General features: G+C 36.4%; 1 protein-coding gene across 1 annotated transcript in view; it reads left to right on the top strand.

The window, feature by feature from the left end:
- The first annotated feature begins 1301 nt into the window (after positions 1-1301).
- Positions 1302-20016, top strand: part of LOC136025937 (uncharacterized) — a 31285-nt gene continuing 12570 nt past the window's right edge. Inside the window, exons 1-2 of the mRNA XM_065702032.1 lie at positions 1302-1452; positions 12395-12574. Coding sequence (XP_065558104.1) covers positions 12400-12574 — 175 coding nt within the window. The 5' untranslated portion in view covers positions 1302-1452; positions 12395-12399. The remainder of the gene's footprint in view (positions 1453-12394; positions 12575-20016) is intronic.

Genomic DNA, 20016 nt, shown 5'->3' with positions numbered 1-20016 from the left:
TGCCCTTTTTAAGTGACCAAAAAAATTGGAGGGCACCTAGGCCCCCTCCCACGCTAATTATTTTCCCAAAGTCAACGGATCAAAATTCTGAGATAGCCATTTTATTCAACGTAGTCGAAAAACCTTATAACTATGTCTTTGGGGACGACTTACTCCCCCACAGTCCCCGTGGGAGGGGCAACAAGTTACAAACTTTGACCTGTGCTTACATATAGTAATGGTTAATGGGAAGTATACAGGCGTTTTCAGGAGGATTTTTTTGGTTTGGGGGAGGGGTTGAGAAGAGGGGGATATGCTGGGGGAACTTTCCTTCGAGAATTTGTAATGGGAGAAGAAAATTTCCATGAAGGGAGAGCAGGATTTACTAGCATTATTAAAAAAAAAACAATTAAAAAATAAAAGTGAAAAAGCTTTTTCAGCTGGAAGTAAGGAACAGCAATAAAACTTAAAACAAACAGAAATTATTACCCATATGAGGGGCTCACCTCCTTCTAATACCTCGCTCTTTACGCTAAAGTATTTTCGGTAATTTCAACTACTTATTCTACGGCTTTTGTGATTCAGGGGGTCATTCTTAATGAATTGGGATAAAATTTAAGCTTTAGTGTAAAGAGCGAGGTACTGACGATGGGGCGAATCCCCTCATATATGTAATAAAAACATGAGAATACAAAAGTTCTTTACGTAAGCTAATTTATAAGTTACGTAAATCTTTTACCAATAAAAAGATTCGTAAAAAATTAAAAGTTCTAGTTGCCTTTTTAATTAACCAAAAAATCGGGGGGCAACTAGGCTTCGTCCCCCGCTCTTTTTTTCTCAAAATCATTCGATCAAAATTATGAGAAAGCCATTGAGCCAAAAAAAAAATATGCAAATTTCGTTTTGATCATTCCTCTGCGGAGAGCCATAATCAAAACATGCATTGATTCAAAAACGTTCAGAAATTAAATAAAAAAAACAAGTTTTTTCAACTGAAAGTAAGGAGTGACATCAAAACTTAAAACGCACAGAAATTACTTCGTATATGAAAGAGGCTGCTTCCTCATCAACGCCCCGCTCTTTACGCTAAAGTTTTTTACTGTTTTAGAAAGAAGAATTGAGAGAAAGAGTCAAACTTTAGCGTAAAGAGCGGGGCGTTGATGAGGAAGCAGCCTCTTTCATATACGAAGTAATTTCTGTGCGTTTTAAGTTTTGATGTCACTCCTTACTTTCAGTTGAAAAAACTTGTTTTTTTTATTTTCTACCAACTAAAGGCAAGCCGATACATCAATTAAGACAGGGCTTAAGTGTGACATTTACGATACTCAGGGAACATATTCATAGACAGAAAAAGTTGCAACGCTGGTCGGATATTCCCTCTATCACCATCATCAACTCTCCGACATTTTGTCTTGGGCCGCCATTTCAGCCAGCCCTTTGGCTGGCTGAGAACTATTAAAATAAATAAAATTGGTAAGTACAAAGCTCTTTGTACCTTCTATAGATGTATAGTCGACTTGTTCTAATGGAAAACTAGGCTAACAAAAGCTTCAGGCCTTCGGTGTGTATGATTAGCCTATATTAACAGAGGTCAGACTTCACCCCATTTATGTGCAAATATATACCCTGCATTGCGTACTGAATCCTTCATTGATTTTGATCAAGTAAAATAGAAGGCTTTTAACATTTTTGACATTTTGTTTGAAGTGCTTGATATATCCTTGAAAATAATAAATTTCTCTTCAGTTTTTTGGTCCTTAAATGGGTCAAATCATTGACATCAAACTTTCAAACTCATTGTTTATTATAGATTCATTTTTAAGGTGTAATAAGCATTAAGGTAAAATTCTAGTTTAGTTATTTCTTGCTATCTTGGAAAGGGGTTAGGTTGGGAAGGTACAATTCTAGTTAATTGACTTCTTGCTATCACAGAAAGGGTTTAGGTTAGGAAAATGAAACTCAGGGATGAATCTAAAGACTAAAGTGCATCCTGGGAAGGTATTTTGAAGCAACTACCTCTACTCCTTCTTCCTCTAGAGGGCCCTGACCTTTAAAAATATGTGTGTTATAAAAGTGGGACCTTGTTAAATAGATCTTCTGCTTAATTGAAATACAACAAAATTGTTTTCAGCTTCATAACTTTGCTCAATTCCATTTTACAAAGTTTTTAAGATATGCAAATACATTTCCTAAATTTAAAAAAAAACAAACATTGATAGGGCTCAAAATTCTACTCTAATAACAGGAATTGCATTTTCAGAACTAAAGGCAGAGAAAAAGCAACTAGTAACTGAAAATTAAGGTAAAATGTTGTTTTGTCAAAATTTCAATAGGTATAGACCTGTCATGTAGGCAAATTGTAGGGCTCTCTAGAGGGAGAAGGAGTGGAGGTGGGTACTTTAAAATACCTTCTCAGAACATACTTTAGCCTGTAGACCCATCCATGAAAGTTTCATTTTCCTAACCCAAACCCTTTCTGAGATAGTAAGAAGTCAATTAACTAGAATTTTACCTTAATTATGATAAAGCTATGCCCAGTTGACCACCCACTTTGAAAAAAAGGAGGTTTTGTAATTTATAAGAAAGTTCTGGCTTCTAAAATAGTTACCTGTACTTGGGAGGAGGGGGGTTGGGTACAAAAGGATTTTTTCATGGGTGGGGGTCAAAAATAAATTAAAGAATACATCAAAAATTTATTTATATCAGTCATTCTCAAAGTGGGTACTGCTACCCAGTGGGGTTGCTGGAGGAAACCAGAATTGTGGTAATGGGCACAGGTGCATTTGGGGTGCAAAGATAATCTTTAGAGGGTAGTGAAAGTTTAAAAGAAAAGAGAAAACATGCTAATTAGGAAATTGGGAACACTTATGACATGTTTACAGATAAAATAAAAATTTAAGTTAAGATTTATAAATTTTGATCATTTGTTAACATGGTTTTGGTGTTATTTTTTCATCACTTAATTTATTTTAACTTATTCTAACTTAACAAATTTACAAATTGACTTATATTTGATATAAAGATTTGATGATTTATGTTGTAAAATTATAAAAATTAGTTTTTTACTTGTTAATTCCTCTTCTCACAGATACTATTTATAGTATCTGTGAGTAATATTTATATCCCTTATTAATTGCTATTAAAATAAATATAAAATCCAGGTGGTACAAAGTAATTTTTTCTTGAAAGGAGGCTGTTCAAATTATTTTGGGATTCCCTGAACTAGACCTAAATAAATAGCAACAAAGACCACACTGCATTTTCATGACAAACACCTAAAACAAGAAGAGCAATAGGGAGTTTCTCAAGACATTTGGAAACAAATTAGAATGAATATTTCAGCCCCATGTCCAAGGCCCATCCTCAGCAATACAAAAATATATAGGAAGAAAAAACTTAAAACAGGATAATGTTTTTTGTCTAAACTAATAAAGTAAAGTCCATCATTGGTCAACTGCTCACCATAAGTAAGATGTAAATAGCAAATGTAAATGACCACCACCACCTTAGCAACACAAACACCTAAAACAAGAAGAACAATAGGGAATTTCTCAAGACTGTAGGAAACAAATAAGGATGAATATTTCAGCCGTATGTCCAAGGGCCATCCTCAGCAATACAAAAGTGTATCAGAAGAAAAAACTTTAACATGATTAGTATGTGAAATTCCCTGTTGTTGTTCTTGTTTCAGATGTTTGTGATGGAAAGGCAGTGTGGTCTTCATTGCTATATACATCTTGCTTATGGGGAGCAGTTAATGTAAATGCTCCCCAATATAATGATATATTTTACTTTATTAGTTTAGGGAAAAACACTAATCCTTTTGTAAGTTTTTTCTTCTTATAGTCCTATATTTTGAAGACAGCCCTTAGACACAGGGCCAAAATATTCATTGTAATTTGTTTCCCACTATCTTGAGAAATTCTATATTGTTTTTCTTGTTTTAGCTGTTTGTTTAGGGCTAAGCAGAAAGCAGGTCATTCATGGTTGCAGTGGAATGATATTGTAAAAAAGATTTATGGGAAATCCCTGGGAGGGTGTAAAGCAGAGGGATTTGAATAGACATGGATGGAGGATAATTATGTGTAGCCTTGATTGCCTCAGGGGGCTTGGTGCTGCAGTGAGTTATTAGTAGTAGTATTGAATTTTAATACAATTGCTACTTATAGTTTTGTACCATTTTGGTTCCACCCCTGTTTCTGTGTGTCTCACTGTCTGGAGTTTGATTATCCATGGCTGTTTGGACTTCCAATGGCTTAACAGTTAATGACTAAGATCATGTCAAAAAAAGGACAAGAAAGTATTCCTGTATTTAAAACATGAGTGATTTGTGGTAGTTTTAGGCTTAGAAAATTACTCAACTCTTTTTCTACTCACACAGTTTGTGAATATACTGTTCAAAATTTCTATTGTTTTTAATTTCAAAAACTGTGCCCTAAATCATTTTCATAATTGACCAATCATAAAAATACATTTGGAAGTTTGAAGAAGCTCAATTGAATAAACCTATGATGGGACTAACCAGTTGCATTGCACTCCTGGGTAATTTAGTTTTTACAAAATATTTAACTTTATTGTGCCTTGACCACAATCATAAAGAAAATACAAATACTTATTATGTAAATTTGCTTAAGATTAGTTTAAATCAATGTTTCAATATCTATAGTCTTGGTTAACAGAATAAAAAAAAAGTTGAGCAATAAAGAAAATCAAAGAATATAATAGCCAGTAAAAAAGGGAGTAATTACAAATATTTCAGTAGAGATCTACACTTGGCCATGAGAATATTGTAACAAAATATTGTTAATAAAAAATTAAATCTAAATATACCTACAGTGGGGAAACTGTTCCATTTAAATTTACACTAATCTTTGGGATTTATCATTTTGGAGTCATATTCCTTGCAATATCACAATGCAGGAGTGCCAATCCATGGAATCATGGAGGGGAGGGTAAGGATTTACTGGTATTTGATCTGTTATCCAGTACTTGAGAATTTGGACCTAAAAGACCAGGCAATAACCAGTTTTTTGCTGTTTGAATACAGAGACAGTTAGCTTCAGTTCAGTCAAAAATTATATTGTAGTTATATTCTAACAAATATTTAGTTGGTATTTTGTTAGGCTTTGTTACATTTTGCATACAGAATTACTTTGGTAATTAGAATTTGTAGTGTGCTCTTTTTAAGAGTCAAAGGGTAGCCACCCTCCCCCCCCCTCCACACACACAATGTGTTTCCTCAACGGTCATCTAATAGAAGTTTTATAGTATTTCGCACATAATGGATTCCGAAAGACTGACATGTGGGCATCATTCAGCCTCTCTGGAAATGGAAAGGCAGTTGCAGAATCTGCTCCAACTATTGTGGTATCTTACTCCTCTGTGCTGGGAAGCTCTTCATTATGACCCTCCTGGACTGCTGTGCCACTTTCCTCAGAAGCCAACAAAGAATCCAACAGGCTGGCTTCATGCCAGGAAGGTCCACGGTGGAGCAAATATTCACAATGCAGCAGCTGATAGAAAAAACACAAGAATTTCAACAAAAAGCATATGATGCCTTTGTGGATTTCAAGGCTGCTTTCAATTCTGTTGACCAGCAATCACTCTGGCTCATATTGAAAACAGCAGGACTACCAGCAAAGTACTGCAACCTTTTTGAGCAGCTCCACAAAGGAACTGAGAGCTGTGTGCAAGTCAATGGCAGACACAGCTCATCTTTTGAAAGCAATACTAGGGTCCGTCAGGGCTGTTCTACTGCCGCAGAGCTATTTAATTGTGTCATTGACTACATTATGACTTGGACCATAAACTGCCTCCAGTTTGGGTTGCATTACGGCAATAGAGTACTTTCAGATGCTGACTATGCCAATGACCTTGCTCTTGTCTCTGATTAGCCATCGAAGCTCAGAGAACACCTACAGATCCTTGCTGATAAAGCCGTAAAGATAGGGCATTTGATTAATTGACAGAAGCCAAAAGTGATGTTTGTTGAACCCCATAACTCACCGCATCCCCCGTGAGGCCTAATGGTTGGTGACAAACCAGCTGAGATTGTTGATGAATTTACATACCTTGGCTCTATCCTCTCAAATGACGGATCAATCCTCAAAGATCTAATGAACCAAATTGCCAAAGCCTCAGCAGTAGTGGGAAGACTAAGTGTCCTTTGGAGGAAACCTTCTATCAGCCATAGGACCAAGATGTGCATATACAATGCTTTAGTGGGACCTGTGCTTCTTTACGGAGCCAAAACCTGGCCAGCCACTCAGTCTGTGCTTAGCACCATAAATATAGCCCAAACAAAACATCTTTGCCGCATTGAAGGACTACGCTGGCACAATTTTGTTAGCAACAAGAACCTTCTGTTGCTAACTGCTCAAACACCCTTCTCAGTCCAACTCGCCCAACAAGCACTACGCTGGTATGGACATCTCCTACACATGCCCCCAACACTCCCACACTAACGATTTTTGACTTTTATCCTGTGCTGCATGGTGGGAAACGCGCAAAAGGTCGTCCCCCAACCAGATGGAAGGACACAAGAGTTGTCTTCTTAGCCATGGCAAATATTCAGGAGGACGTCCACAGCCTTGCAAGAGACTGGTCTTAATGGAGGCACCATGTAGCATCACTCTTGATGCTGGAAGCATTTCAGCAGGAGCATTAAGTCAAGTAATTTTGTCATGAAGGTTGTGTATTGACCTCATTTTCTTCTGTTTTCTAGAAAGGAAAAATACTATCTTTTTCTACAATTTAAAATATTGCCATTTGTATTTTTCAAATACTGAAGAACAAAAAAGATGTTTTTCTGCTGTTTTATTAAAAATTATCAATAGCCTAAATTTTTTTATTTATTTTTAATTGTAGAAATTTAATTAAGTATTATTTGAAATCAAGAATTAATCAACCTTAATATGAAATCCAGAGGTCCTATTATTATCCATAATCAAGACCCCCCCCCCCCTAACATGTTATCCTGACTCTTAGAAACGTAAAAAAAGTGAATATAGATAAATTTCTTATGCGTTTAGAGTTTTTTTTTGTAACTCCTCCCCCCAAAAGAAAATCATTCTCTATTACCCACTTCAAAAAAATCCTTTGATACGTCTGAAGGATTCATATTGTTTTGATGTTTTCAAGCTATGAGGCGAATTCAAGAGGCTAGTTTATATTTTAAACACTATCTAGACACCATCTTTCCACATTTGTTTTCAAAATGATGACGTACAATAGATATCAAATTAAGCATGTTCAACTCACGTGAAATATCCCAAAATACTTATTTTTCCACTGGAATACATTCTTAAAGAGTATTGTTTCCACTCTAAAAAAAATCATCATAAAGCACTATTTTGCATTTTCCAAAACATGGTAGTTTTTGCAAATTTCGCAAATATAAGATTGTATCACGAGTTTGCTAATTTGATATTCAAAGAAGCAGTCATTTTGGTTTTATTTCGATTTTTTCTTCACTTCTATCAGAAAAATTTTGTTCTTATAAATTACTTTTTGCTGTTTTTCATTATGAAATGGAAAAAACTGATGAAACGACATAAATCAAGCTTAAGTGATGGATACAGAAAAATTCAACGTCAGTTTTAGTATAATAGTCGGTGAAGCCGGACAAAGGTTGCCGCAACACTTCACGCTCCCCTGGCAAAGTATGTCGATTTTTTTTTTGTTTTTATTACTTACAAGTAATACAAGTTTAACTACTTTAATTACTACAAGTACTACTTTAATTGCTTACAAGTTTTATTACTTACAAGCATGTACAGCATTTGGGTGATTCCTTGTGTCCCGGTGTCCCGGTCTGTATATACATTCGTTTTTGAATTGGTCTTTTTTTAGGTTTTAGTTTTTTACCTTTTTTTTAGTTTTTTTAGTTATACCTCATGATTCTAATGATTGCCCTTGAGCTTTGTTGATGGTGATTGCTAATCGAACATTCCCTGTGTCCCCGTCGTCATTTATATATCCCCCTGTGCCCCCCAGCGTCCCCGTTGTTGTTGTGTCCCTGTGTCCCGGTCGTCATTTATATTCCCTGTGTCCCGGTCGTCATTTGTATCCCGGTGTCCCGGTCTGTATATACATTCGTTTTTGAAATGGTATATGATGAAATAAATTTTTGTATTTTTCCCCTTTTTTCTTTTTTTTTTTTTGGTTTTTAGTTTTTTTTTTAGTTTTTTTTTCTTTTTTCTTTTTTTTTTAGTTTTGTTTTTCTCCTTTATTTTTAATTTTTTTTTCATTTTTAATTTTTTTTTCATTTTAAGTTTTTTTAGCTTTTTTAGTTTTTTTATTAGTTTTTCGTTTTTTTCTTTTTAGTTTTTTTGTAGTTTTTACCTTTTTTTAGTTTTTTAATTTTTTTTTACTTATATCCTGGTCATCATTTATACTCCCTGTGTCCCAGTCGTCATTTGTGTCCCGGTGCTTTGTTGATGGTGATTGCTAATCGAACATTCCTTGTGTCCCGGTCGCTTTCTCTTTGAGTGTCCGTGTCGTCATTTATATTCCATATGTGCCGGTGTCCCGGTCGTCATTTGTGTCCCGATGTCCCGGTCTGTAATTTCGTCAGTCAAAAACATGACGTCAGTCGACACACAAACATGACGTCACCCGACAGACAGACCCACACATCCACAGACAACTTATTTTTATATATATAGATAGAAGATAGATCGATGTCCTGGTCGTCATTTGTGTCCCAATGTCCCGGTGTGTAATTTCGTCAATCAACAAACATGACGTCAGTCGACACACACACACAAACAGACAACTTATATATATATATATGTATGGGGTAGCGCTTCGCCCCCCCCCAAGCCCCTCCGCGCGCGCAAGTCGTTATGCGCCATATTAGTTACGCGCCATTGTAGTTGTGTCCCTATGTCCCACCTGTGAATATATATATATATATATATATATATATATATATATATATATATATATATATTTAACTACGTAAAACTTGCGAATGTACAACATTCTTGGCTGTCCCATTGTCTGTGCATATAAATAGATTGTCAGGTTTACCGACTCTTGAACATGCAACATATAATTGTCAATGGGAAAAACAATCTGTATTCAGATCTATACCTCATTATTCTAATGATTGCCCTTGAGCTTTGTTGATGGTGATTGCTAATCGAACATTCCCTGTGTCCCTGTCGCCATTTACATATCCCCCTGTGCCCCCCGGCGTCCCCGTTGTTGTTGTTTCCGTGTGTCCCGGTCGTCATTTGTGTCCCGGTGTCCCATTCTGTAATTTCTCTTCGAGTGTTGCGGTCGTTATTTATATTCCCTGTGTCCCGGTCGTCATTTTTGTCTCGGTCATCATTTGTGTTCTGGTGTCCCGGTCTGTAATTTCTCTTTGAGTGTCCTGGTCGTCATTTATATTCCCTGTTTCCCGGTTGTCATTTTTGTCCCGGTGCTTTGTTGATGGTGATTGCTAATCGAACATTCCTTGTGTCCCGGTCGCTTTCTTTTTGAGTGTCCCGGTCGTCATTTATATTCCCTATGTCCCAGTGTCCCGGTCGTTATTTGTGTCCCGATGTGTAATTTCGTCAATCAACAAACATGACGTCAGTCGACACACAAACATGACGTTACTCGACACACAGACAACTTATTTATATCTATATACTAGCTGTTGGGGTGGCGCTTCAAGCCACCCCAACACCTAGTTGGTGGGGGCGCTTCGCGCCCCCCCCCAAGCCCCCCCGCGCGCGTAAGTTGTTACGCGCCATAATAGTTACGCGCCATTGTAGTTGTGTCCCTATGTCCCACCTGTGAATATAGATAGATATATATATATATATATATATATATATATATATATATATATATATATATATATATATATATATATATATATATATATATATATGGTTTTAACTACGTAAAACTTGCGAATATACAACATTCTTTGCTGTCCCATTGTCTTTGCATATAAATAGATTGTCAGGTTTACCGACTCTTGAACATGCAACATATAATGGTCCATGGGAAAACAATCTGTATTCAGATCTATACCTCATGATTCTAATGATTGCCCTTGAGCTTTGTTGATGGTGATTGCTAATCGACCATTCCCTGTCCCGGTGTCCCGGTCGTCATTTATATCCCCCTGTTTCCCCCGGTGTCCCCGTTGTAGTTGTGTCCCTGTGTCCCGGTCTTCATTTATATTCCGTGTCCCGGTCGTCATTTGTATCCCGGTGTCCCGGTCTGTATATACATTCGTTTTTTAGTTTTGTTTTTCTCCTTTATTTTTTTCCTTTTTTTTCTTTTTTAGTTTATTTAGATTTTTAGATTTTTTAGTTTTTTTTATTAGTTTTAGTTTTTTTTTCTTTTTAGTTTTTTTGTAGTTTTTACCTTATTTTTAGTTTTGTTAGTTTTTTTTTTTACTTATGTCCTGGTCGTCATTTATACTCCCTGTGTCCTGGTGCTTTGTTGATTGCTAATTGAACATTCCTTTTGTCCTGGTCGCTTTCTCTTTGAGTGTCGTCATTTATTTTTTTCTTTTTTAGTTCTTTTAGTTTTTACCTTTTTTAGTTTTTTTTAGTTTTTTAGATGAAATTTTTTTTTAGTTTTTTCCTTTTTTTCTTTTTAGTTTTTTATTGGTTTTTACCTTTATTTTAGCTTATTTTTCAGTTTTTTCCTTTTTTTTAGTTTTTTTTTATTTTTTTTTTTTTAGTTTTTTACCTTTTTTTAGTTTTTTTAGTTTTTTTAGTTTTTTAGCTTTTTTACTTTTTTTATTAGTTTTTAGTTTTTTTTTGTAGTTTTTGCCTTTTTTTAAGTTTTGTTTTTCTCCTTTATTTTTTTCCTTTTTTTTTCTTTTTTAGTTTATTTAGATTTTTAGATTTTTTAGTTTTTTTTATTTTTAGTTTTTAGTTTTTTTTCTTTTTAGTTTTGTTAGTTTTTTTTTTACTTATGTCCTGGTCGTCATTTATACTCCCTGTGTCCCGGTGCTTTGTTGATTGCTAATCGAACATTCCTTTTGTCCTGTTTTCGACTGACGAAATTACAGACCGGGACATTGGGACACAAATTACGACCGGGACACCGGCACATAGGGAATATAAATTACTCAAAGAGAAAGCGACTGGGACACAAGGAATGTCCGATTAGCAATCACCATCAACAAAGCACCGGGACACAGGGAGTATAAATGACGACCAGGACATAAGTAAAAAAAAACCTAAAAAAAAAAAAAAAAAGGTAAAAACTACAAAAAAACTAAAAAGAAAAAAAAACTAAAAACTAATAAAAAAAACTAAAAAAGCTAAAAAACTAAAAAAAAGAAAAAAGAAAAAAAAATAAGAAAAGGAAAAAATGAAAAATAAAGGAGAAAAACAAAACTAAAAAAAGAAAAAGAAAAAAAAATAAAAGAAAAAAAAGGGAAAAATACAAAAATTTATTTCATCATATACCATTTCAAAAACGAATGTATATACAGACCGGGACACAGGGACACAACTACAACGGGGACGCCGGGGGGGGCACAGGGGGATATATAAATGACGACGGCGACACAGGGAATGGTCGATTAGCAATCACCATCAACAAAGCTCAAGGGTAATCATTAGAATCATGAGGTATAGATCGTAATACGGATTGTTTTCCCATGGACCATTATATGTTGCATGTTCAAGAGTCGGTAAACCTGACAATCTATTTATATGCACAGACAATGAGACAGCAAAGAATGTTGTATATTCTCAAGTTTTACGTAGTTAAAAACATATATATATATATATATATATATATATATATATATATATATATATATATATATATATATATATATATATATATCTATCTATCTATCTATCTATCTATCTATCTATCTATCTATCTATCTATCTATATTCACAGTTGGGACATAGGGGCACAACTACAATGGCGTGTAACTAATATGGCGCGTAACGACTTACGCGCGTGGGGGGGCGCGAAGTGCCCCCACCAACTAGATAGCCAGTGTCATTTTACGGTGAACATAATGAAGCCGACACTGTTATGCGTAACTATATGTTTCCCGTATTCCTTGGCATAATCTATGTAGTCAAAATAGTCCTTGTTGGCCAACCGTCCAAGAATAAATGAAAAACAGGATGTCCTTGAATGAGGTGGGAGATGTCAAAAGAAAAGACTTAAGGGAAGTGTGAACTTTTTAGGGGATGTAAAGAGGGAGGCTTTAAATAGATGGGGATGGAGAAGGATTGTGCGTAGCTCTGTTGGCGTCAGGCCGTTCGGTGCTGCAGTGAATTGTTTGTAATAGTAGTAGTAGTATACTATTTACTTTTCAATTTATGTTTGCGAATTCCAATTTATTTGTTTTGCAAACAATAGTCATAAAAAAAAGTAGCGCAACTATTTTTGTTTCTACTATTGTCGCAACTATTATTTTTTTTTTTAGCGCCAATGCAGTCAGACGAGGTAAACGACCTGACTGTGAGGTCATCCATACTCAGATCTTTTGGAGTCAGATCTGATGTTTTTCAGACTTCCGCACAATCAGGACAAATAATTAACCCATTCTATGAATTGATCATCATCTTTAAAGCTATGGCTGCTGGTATCAATGAGATAGAATCAGGTAGGAACATGTCATTTGGTTTTCTTCTTTTCTCTTTTTATTTCTTTTTATACACATTTCTGTTTCTGCGTGTGTTTATCCGAGAGTGTGCTTATCTGTGTTTGTGTCATGAGTATATACTGACAAACAGCCAAACTATTTATGCTAAAATTTAGTTTTTTTTTTGGAGAATTATTTTAGTTCCTCGAAATGGGTTATAAGCAATTTTATGTTTGTCTGTTTTACTTTTACATTTTTTTTTTTACTTTTAGCATTGACTTTTTCGCATAAATCCCTTTTAAAAGGATGCCTGAAAGAATTGCTGGTTCTTGTGCATCATAAACTTATTTAGTTCTTTGGCTGAACTATTTATAATTGATTTGTCGGTATTGCCATAACTTGCTGAGCTTGGATGTTGCCATATGAAAAAAAAAATGACAGAAAATGAAAAGCTGACACACTTTCCCAGAAATCATAGAAAAATCATTGAACTTCTTATGGTTTGTACCGGAGATACAGATGTTGATATTTAATTAAACTTGCATCCTTAGAGAACGATAATTTGTTTTTCCGATCATATGGAACAGAATTCTTTTTAAAGTCTAGAAAATTGCAGTCCCTCAAAATATTGGAGCATACCTGGTTGGAAAATGTAAAAAATCTTTGCAAAGGAAGTAATAAAGAAGTAATATGACAGATGTAGGAGTTCCCTGTGGTGCTACCCGCTTTGATTGAAAATTTGTCGACACCGAGGATGTATCGCTTATGCTTTAGGTATATTGAATAGACAGTGCTTTTGCTGAAAAATTAGTTAAAGATTGTAATTCCTCTTTATTTTAAACCAACCATCATCCTTTCAGCATTTTCTTCTGCTTTAAATCTTGATGCTCGTCGCAATATTTTTTACTCTAAGAAGTTTCTATCCCTTCTCTAGTGATCTATCGCAAATATACTGGAGATATTGCCTTATCCAGGGGGGGGGGTCATAGGTTTAGCCCACCCTAATTTAATTTTACTTGTAAAACTACTGCAAAACTATTTTAACAAGAGCTAAGAGCTCATATGGCACTTGTGACGAGGCAAGAAGAGCTAAGAGCCAAGAGATCATATGGTATGAGCTCTAACAAAATTCTATGAATCAATAGTTTGATTTAAAAAGGAAAATAAGAGGCATAATGCCGGTCAGGATTTAAAATAAGAGCTCTGAGTCACGATGTCCTTCTAAATATCAAAATTCATTAAGATCCGATCACCCACTCGTAAGTTATAAATATCTAATTTTTTCTAATTTTTCCTCTCCCTCTAGCCCCCCAGATGGTCGAATCTGGGAAAACGACTTTATCAAGTCAAATTGTGCAGCTCCCTAACACGCCTATCAATTTTCATCGTCCTTGCACGTCCAGAAGCACCAAACTCGCCAAATCACTGAACCCCTCCGCCCAACTTCCCCAAAGAGAGCGAATCCTGTACGATTCTGTCAATCACGTATCAAGGACATTTGTTTATTCTATCCACCAAGCTTCATCCCGATTCCTACACTCCAAGTGTTTTTCCAAGATTTCCCCCTCCAACTCCCCCCAATGTCAAACGATCTCGTCGGAATTTGAAATAAGAGCTCTGAGACATGAATTCTTTCTAAAAATCAAATTTCATTAAGATCCGATCATCTATTCGTAAGATAAAAATACCCCAATTTTCATGTTTTCCAAGAATTCCGGTTTCCCCCTCCAACTCCCCCCAACGTCACAGGATCTGGTCGGAATTTAAATAAGAACTTTAAAGCACAAGATCTTTCTAAATATCAAAATTCACCCTTTCATAAGTGACAAATACCTCAATTTTCAAAATTACCCCCCCCCCCCCCCTCCAATTCCACCAAAGAGAGCAAATCCGTTCCGGTTATGTCAGTCACGTATCTTAGACATGTTTTTATTCTTCCCATCCAGTTTAATCCTTATCTCACTGCTTTAAGTATTTTCTAACATTTCCGGTCCCCCCCAACAGCCCCCTCCCCAATTACGCTTGATCCGGTTGAGATTTAAAATAAGAGATCTGAGTTACGAGGTCCTTCTAAATATGAAGTTTCATGAAGATCCATCACTCCTTCGTAAGTTAAAAATACGTCATTTTTTCTTATTTTTCAGAATTAACCCCCCCAATAGATCGGATCCCCGTTCCAATTATGTAAATCACGTATGTAAGACTTCTGCTTATTTTTCCCACCAAGTTTCTTCCCAATCCCTCCAATCTAAGCGTTTTCCATGATTTTAGGTTCCCCCACCCCAAACTTCCCCCAACGTCACCAGATCCAGTCAGGATTTAAATAAGAGCTTTGAGACACGATATCCTTTTAAATATCAAATTTCATTGAGATCCGATAACACGTTCGTAAGTTAAAAATACCTCATTTTTTTCTAATTTTTCAGAATTAACCCCTCCACCAACTACCCCAAAGAGAGCGGATCCGATCCGGTTATGTCAATCATGTATTAAAGACTCGTGATTATTTTTTCCACCAAGTTTCATCCCGATCCCTCCATTCTAAGTGTTTTTCAAGTTTTAGGTTTCCCCCTCCCAAATCCCCCCCCCCCCAATGTCACCAGATCTAGTCGGGTTTAAAATAAGAGCTCTGAGCCACGATATCCTTCTAAATATCAAATTTCATTGAGATTCGATCACCTGTTCGTAAGTTAAAAATACCTTATTTTTTCAGATTTTTCAGAAATAACCCCCCCCCCCAACTATCCCAAAGAGAGCGGATCCGATTATGTCAGTCATGTACCTGGCGCTTGTGTTTATTTTTCACACCAAGTTTCATCCTGATCCCTCTACTCTAAGGGTTTTCCAAGTTTTAGGTTTCCTCCTCCCAACTCCAGCCCCCCCCCCCAATGTCACCAGACCCGGTCGGGATTTAAAATAAGAGCTCTAAGACACGATATCCTTCTAAATATCAAATTTCATTGATATCCGATCACCCGTTCGTAAGTTAAAAATACCTCATTTTTTCTAATTGTTCAGAATTACCCCCCTCCCCCCAACTACCCCAAAGAGAGCGGATCCGTTCCGATTATGTCAATCATGTATCTGGGACTTGTGCTTGTTTTTCTTATCAAGTTTCATCCAGATCCCTCCACTCTAAGTGTTTTCCAAGATTTTAGGTTCCCCCCTCCAACTCCCCCCAATTTCATCAGATCTGGTCGGGATTTAAAGTAAGAGCTCTGAGACACAATATCATTCCAAACATCAAATTTCATTAAGATCCCATCACCCATTCATAAGTTAAAAATACTTCATTTTTTCTATTTTTTCCGAATTAAACGGCCCCCCACTGGCCCCCAGATGGTCAAATTGGGAAAACGACTATTTATTTAAGCTGGTCCCGTCCCTGATTCGCCTGCCTAATTTCATCGTCCTAGCTTACCTGGAAGTGTCTAAAGTAGCAAAACTGGGACCGACAGACAGACAGACCGACAGAATTGGCGATTGCTATATGTCACTTGGTTAATACCAAGTGCCATAAAAACGAAGAGTTTTTTTGTCAGCAACTCGGAACCATACACCATACAGTGTTCGGACTCGCCTATAAATTCCTATATTTTGATGCTCTCCTATAAAATGCCTATATTTTGGCTAAAATCCTATTATTCCTGTATTTTCGGCTGAAGACCACTAAGAACATTGCTCATGATTTGCAATTTTCTGTCTTTTGGTGTAGATTGATAATTAATTACAACTGTTGAGCTTTTTGAACTTAACAAATGCTTTGTGTTGGGCTTAGTAAGCTGCTTCTGCCTGGGCTATGCTGTTGTGTTGACTTAGTAGCCTATGTTTTGTTTTTCAAACAGTTCGTGGTAACGAACTGTAGTAAGGAGTGACCCGGCTCAATAGTACCCAAAACTCTAAAAAATTGAATTTTGGTATCAATAGCTACATCAAAAGAATCGCATTTTAATGCTGATTTTAAATATATAAGTTTCGTTAAGTTTAGTCTTACCCATCAAAAGTTACGAGCCTGAGAAAATTTGCCTTATTTAGGAAAATAGGGGGAAACACCCCCTAAAAGTAGGATCTTAACGAAAATGACACCATCAGATTCAGCGTATCAGAGAACCCTACTGTAGAAGTTTCAAGCTCCTATCTACAAAAATGTGGAATTTAGTATTTTTTGCCAGAAGACAAATCACGGGTGCGTGTTTATTTATTTTTTATTTTATTTTTTTTTCAGGGGTCATCGTATTGACCAAGTGGTCCTAGAATGTCGCAAGAGGGCTAATTCTAACGGAAATGAAAAGTTCTAGTGCCCTTTTTAAGTGACCAAAAATATTGGAGGGCATCTAGGCCCCCTCCCACGCTCATTTTTTCCCCAAAGTCAACGGATCAAAATTTTGAGATAGCCATTTTGTTCAGCATATTCAAAAACCATAATAAATATGTCTTTGGGGATGACTTACTCCCCCACAATCCCTGGGGGAAGGGCTGCAAGTTACAAACTTTGACCAGTGTTTACATATAGTAATGGTTATTGGGAAGTGTACAGACGTTTTCAGGGGGATTTTATTTTATTTGGGGGTGGGGCTAAGGAGAGGGGGCTATGTTGGAGGATCTTTCCTTGGAGGAATCTGTCATGGGGGAAGAAAAATTCAATTACAAGGGCGCAGGACTCTCTAGCATTACTATAAGAAAACAATGAAAAATAAACACGAAAACTTTTTTCAAATGAAAGGAAGAAGTAGCATTGAAACTTAAAATGAACAGAGATTATTACGCATATGAGGGGTTCTAAAAATACTTTAGCATAAAGAGCGAGGTATTTAGGAGGAGATAAATACCTTGCTCTTTATACTAAAGTATTTTTAGTAATTTCATCTATTTATTCTACGGCCTTTCTGATTCAGGGGTCATTCTTAAAGAATTGGGACAAAACCTACGATTTAGTGTAAAGAGCGAGGTATTAACGAGGGTACAAACCCCTTCGTATACATAATAAAAATATATGGTTATGAAAGTTTGTTACGTAAGTTAATTCTTAAGTTACGTATATTTTTTACTTAAGTAAAAATTAAAAGTTCAAGTTGCCTTTTTAAGTAACCGAAAAATCGGAGGGCAACTTGGCCTCCTTCTCCACCCCTTATTTCTCGAAATCGTCTGATCAAAACTAAGAGAAAGCCATTTAGCCAAAAAAAGAATTAATATACAAATTTCATTTTAATAATTTATGTGCGGAGAGCCAAAACCAAACATGCATTAATTCAAAAACGTTCAGAAATTAAATAAAAAAAACTTACTTTCTTAGCTGAAAGTAAGGAGCGACATTAAAACTTAAAACGAACAGAAATTACTCCGTATATAAAATGAGTTGTCCCCTCCGCAATCCCTCGCTCTTTACGCTAAAGTTTGACTCTTTGCCACAATTCTACTTTTTAAAACAATTAAAAGCTTTAGCGTAAAGAGCGAGGAATTGTGGAGGGGACAACTCATTTCATATACGGAGTAATTTCTGTTCGTTTTAAGTTTTAATGTCGCTCCTTTCTTTTAGCTAAAAAAATTAGTTTTTTTTTATTTAATTGTCATGTTGGGCCTGTCCGAAATGAGCGAAGATCAGTATATAGGCTAGCAGTCTCTGTTTAATGAGACTGGATGTTCTTGCGACTTCTGTGTTTCCTGGCTGAACGCTGGCTGGCTGATGTGAATACGGCCCAGTTATTCAAATGGGCTATTCTAAGATAGTTGGTAATCGAGGGAAGTATAATAGACATGCACTGGGTAGGCTATATGCTGCATTCTGTGATCAATCTGTCCTTTATCTATCTGGTCTTCATCCCCTTCTAAAGAAAAATGGTGTTAATCAGATTCGGACTTTTTATTTCAGATATTGTAAATTTTTACTTTATCTCTCCCCCCCCCCTTGGTATAGCAATGTTAAGATAATTTGTAAGTTTGATGTCCCTGATATAAGTGCAAAGTTGGCCCTCCTGCATGGAAGATTGTCGGAATCAAGCTTTTTATCGTTTATCACCTCATCATCCTTTGGTCCGTCTGTTCGGTTAATCTCATTGTAGCATACTGTTTTTATGGTACTTGGTATTGACCAAGTGACATATAGCAATCGCAACTTCTGTCGGTCTGTCTGTCTGTCGGTCCTGGTTTTGCTACTTTAGGCACTTCCAGGTAAGCTGGGACGATGAAATTTTGCAGGCCTATCAGGAACTGCACCAGATTAAATTAGAAATATTCGTTTTCCCGATTTGACCATCTTGGGGGGGGAGTGGGGGGCCCGTTAATTCAGAAAGAATAGAAAGATCAAGTATTTTTAACTTACGAACGGTGTATCAGATCTTAATAAAATTTGATGCTTGGAAGGATATCGTGTCCAGAGCTGTTATTTTAAATCCCGACCGGATCTGGTGACATTGGGGGAGTTTGGAGGGGGAAAACTAAAATCTTGGAAAACACTTAGAGTGGAGGGATTGGGCTGAAACTTGGTGGGAAAAATAAACACAACTCCTAGATACATGATTGACAGAACCAGAAGAGATCTGCTCTCTTTGGGGTAGTTGGGAGGGGGGGGGGTGATTCTGAAAAATTAGAAAAAATGAGGTATTTTTAATTTACGAACGGGTGATCGGATCTCAATGAAATTTGATATTTAGAAGGACATCGTGTCTCAAAGCTCTTGTTTTAAATCCCGACCGGATCTGGTGACATTGGGGGGGGGGAGTTTGGGGTGACCTAAAATCATGGAAAACGCTTAGATTGGACGGATTGGGCTGAAACTTGCTGGGAAAAATAAGCACAAGTCCTAGATACGTGATTGACATAACCAGAACGGATCCGCTCTCTTTGGGGTATTTTGGGGGGGGGGGGTTGATTCTGAAAAATTAGAAAAAATGAGGTATTCTTAACTTACGAAAAGGTGATCGGATCTCAATGAAATTTGATATTTAGAAGGATATAGTGTCTCAAAGCTCTTATTTTAAATCCCGACCGGATCTGGTGAAATTGAGGGGAATCTAGGGGGACCTAAAATCAAGGAAAACGCTTAGATTGGAGGGATCACGATGAAACTTGGTAATTTATGTGACCAGGCATCCCACACCATCTACCACAGATCTGATCCCGAAGACTTACGAATCCTATATTTGGCCAAACCTAAATTTGAAACGAACCGACCTGTCCGAACCCTGACCATATAATATGTCCCCATTGACCTGGTTCTTAGGAATTGGAACATTTTTCATAGAGCACGGGAGGGGGGATATTCAAACCAATAATGGGGCTTATTTTTATGCTGCTAATTTTCCCAAAGGATTCATTGGACTAATCATGGGCCAGGGAATCCCTTTGAGTCATAGATTGGCTAATCAAAGCTACTCTTTCTTTTTATTTTAAGATCTGAATGACGTTTTGCTGATTTTGGAAACAATCTCTTTAAGAATAGGTGTCAAATCAAAGCTTTAACCGTG

This window comes from Artemia franciscana, chromosome 4 (assembly GCF_032884065.1).
Source record: "Artemia franciscana chromosome 4, ASM3288406v1, whole genome shotgun sequence".
In the NCBI taxonomy this organism is placed as follows: Eukaryota; Metazoa; Arthropoda; class Branchiopoda; order Anostraca; family Artemiidae; genus Artemia; species Artemia franciscana.
This window is presented reverse-complemented; position numbering and strand designations above follow the sequence as displayed.